Source organism: Vollenhovia emeryi, unplaced genomic scaffold (assembly GCF_000949405.1).
Source record: "Vollenhovia emeryi isolate VEMERY1.0 unplaced genomic scaffold, V.emery_V1.0 DF952259.1, whole genome shotgun sequence".
Taxonomy (NCBI): domain Eukaryota; kingdom Metazoa; phylum Arthropoda; class Insecta; order Hymenoptera; family Formicidae; genus Vollenhovia; species Vollenhovia emeryi.
This window is the reverse complement of record NW_011954107.1, coordinates 1-1,011: the sequence shown is the minus strand read 5'-3', so window position 1 is coordinate 1,011 and position 1,011 is coordinate 1. Positions and strand designations below refer to the sequence as shown.

At 36.5% G+C, this 1,011-nt stretch overlaps 1 protein-coding gene across 1 annotated transcript; it reads right to left on the bottom strand.

The window, feature by feature from the left end:
* Positions 1-22: 22 nt before the first annotated feature.
* Positions 23-1,001, bottom strand: LOC105560502 (zinc finger BED domain-containing protein 4-like). The gene has a single exon (XM_012010075.1). The coding sequence runs from the start codon at positions 641-643 to the stop codon at positions 23-25; it is 621 nt and encodes a 206-aa protein (XP_011865465.1). The 5' UTR covers positions 644-1,001.
* Positions 1,002-1,011: the final 10 nt, after the last annotated feature.

Below are 1,011 nucleotides of genomic sequence, written 5' to 3'. Positions count from 1 at the left end.
GGATATTTTATATAACTTAGATTTAAAGGAATTCCTGCCAGTAAATTTCGTTCAAAGAACTTAAAAATATTAACTTGGATAGTCTTTCAGCATTCAGACGGTTTCTTTTTTCTGTTAAAATATTACCTGCTTTGCTAAATACACGCTCGCTTGGAACAGAAGTACCAACGATAGATAAATACTTAATAGCTATTTTATATAAATTTGGATATACCGTTTTTACTTGATACCAATAAGCTAAAGGATCGTCAGTTCTTTTAATAACAGTTTGATTTAAAAACTGTCTCAGTTCGACAGGAACACCTCCAGGTTCATCGGTAGGGTTGGTAGAAGTTACTAATTCTTCGTGAATATTCCAAAAGTTCTCATTTACTACAGGAACTAAATTTTGTGGCTTATCCAATTCAACTGTTACAGCTTTACTAGTTCTCATCAGCTTACATATTTTTTCAATAGTAATTGAAACTGACAGAGAACTTCGAAAATGAAGCTTTTTAAACCGCGGATCCAATATAGTCGATATTGCAAGGATTTCATTTTTTTCAATATTTGATTCTTCTGAGTAAAATCGTTTGAATATTTGATTTTGAATATTTTGATGTAAAATTATACCAGCTTCCGTATTAGGCAATGACTTTTCCATAGTTTTCGTTAAACAATTTACAATAGGAATTATTTTGCTGCATGTTACATATTATTGGAGCGGACGCAACGGTCTACAAGTCTCGGCTGATCCTATACGTCGGTGCTGGTGGCAACACTGATCGTCGTCGCCCTCCCCCTCCTCCTATAGCTGGCATCCTTCTTGTACTGCCAGAGACACGAGCATGTACACGAGTATCTCTTAAATAAACTTATATTACAAGAGCGCATATTAGAAGGTCCGGTATCTCTTATTGAAACAGCACTACCTCACTGCCGCCCTCTCAACAGGTTATGGGCCCAGGAGCGCGGGAGGAATAGCTGGAATACACGAAATAAAGATATCCGCACTTTGAGGTTAAAAACGAC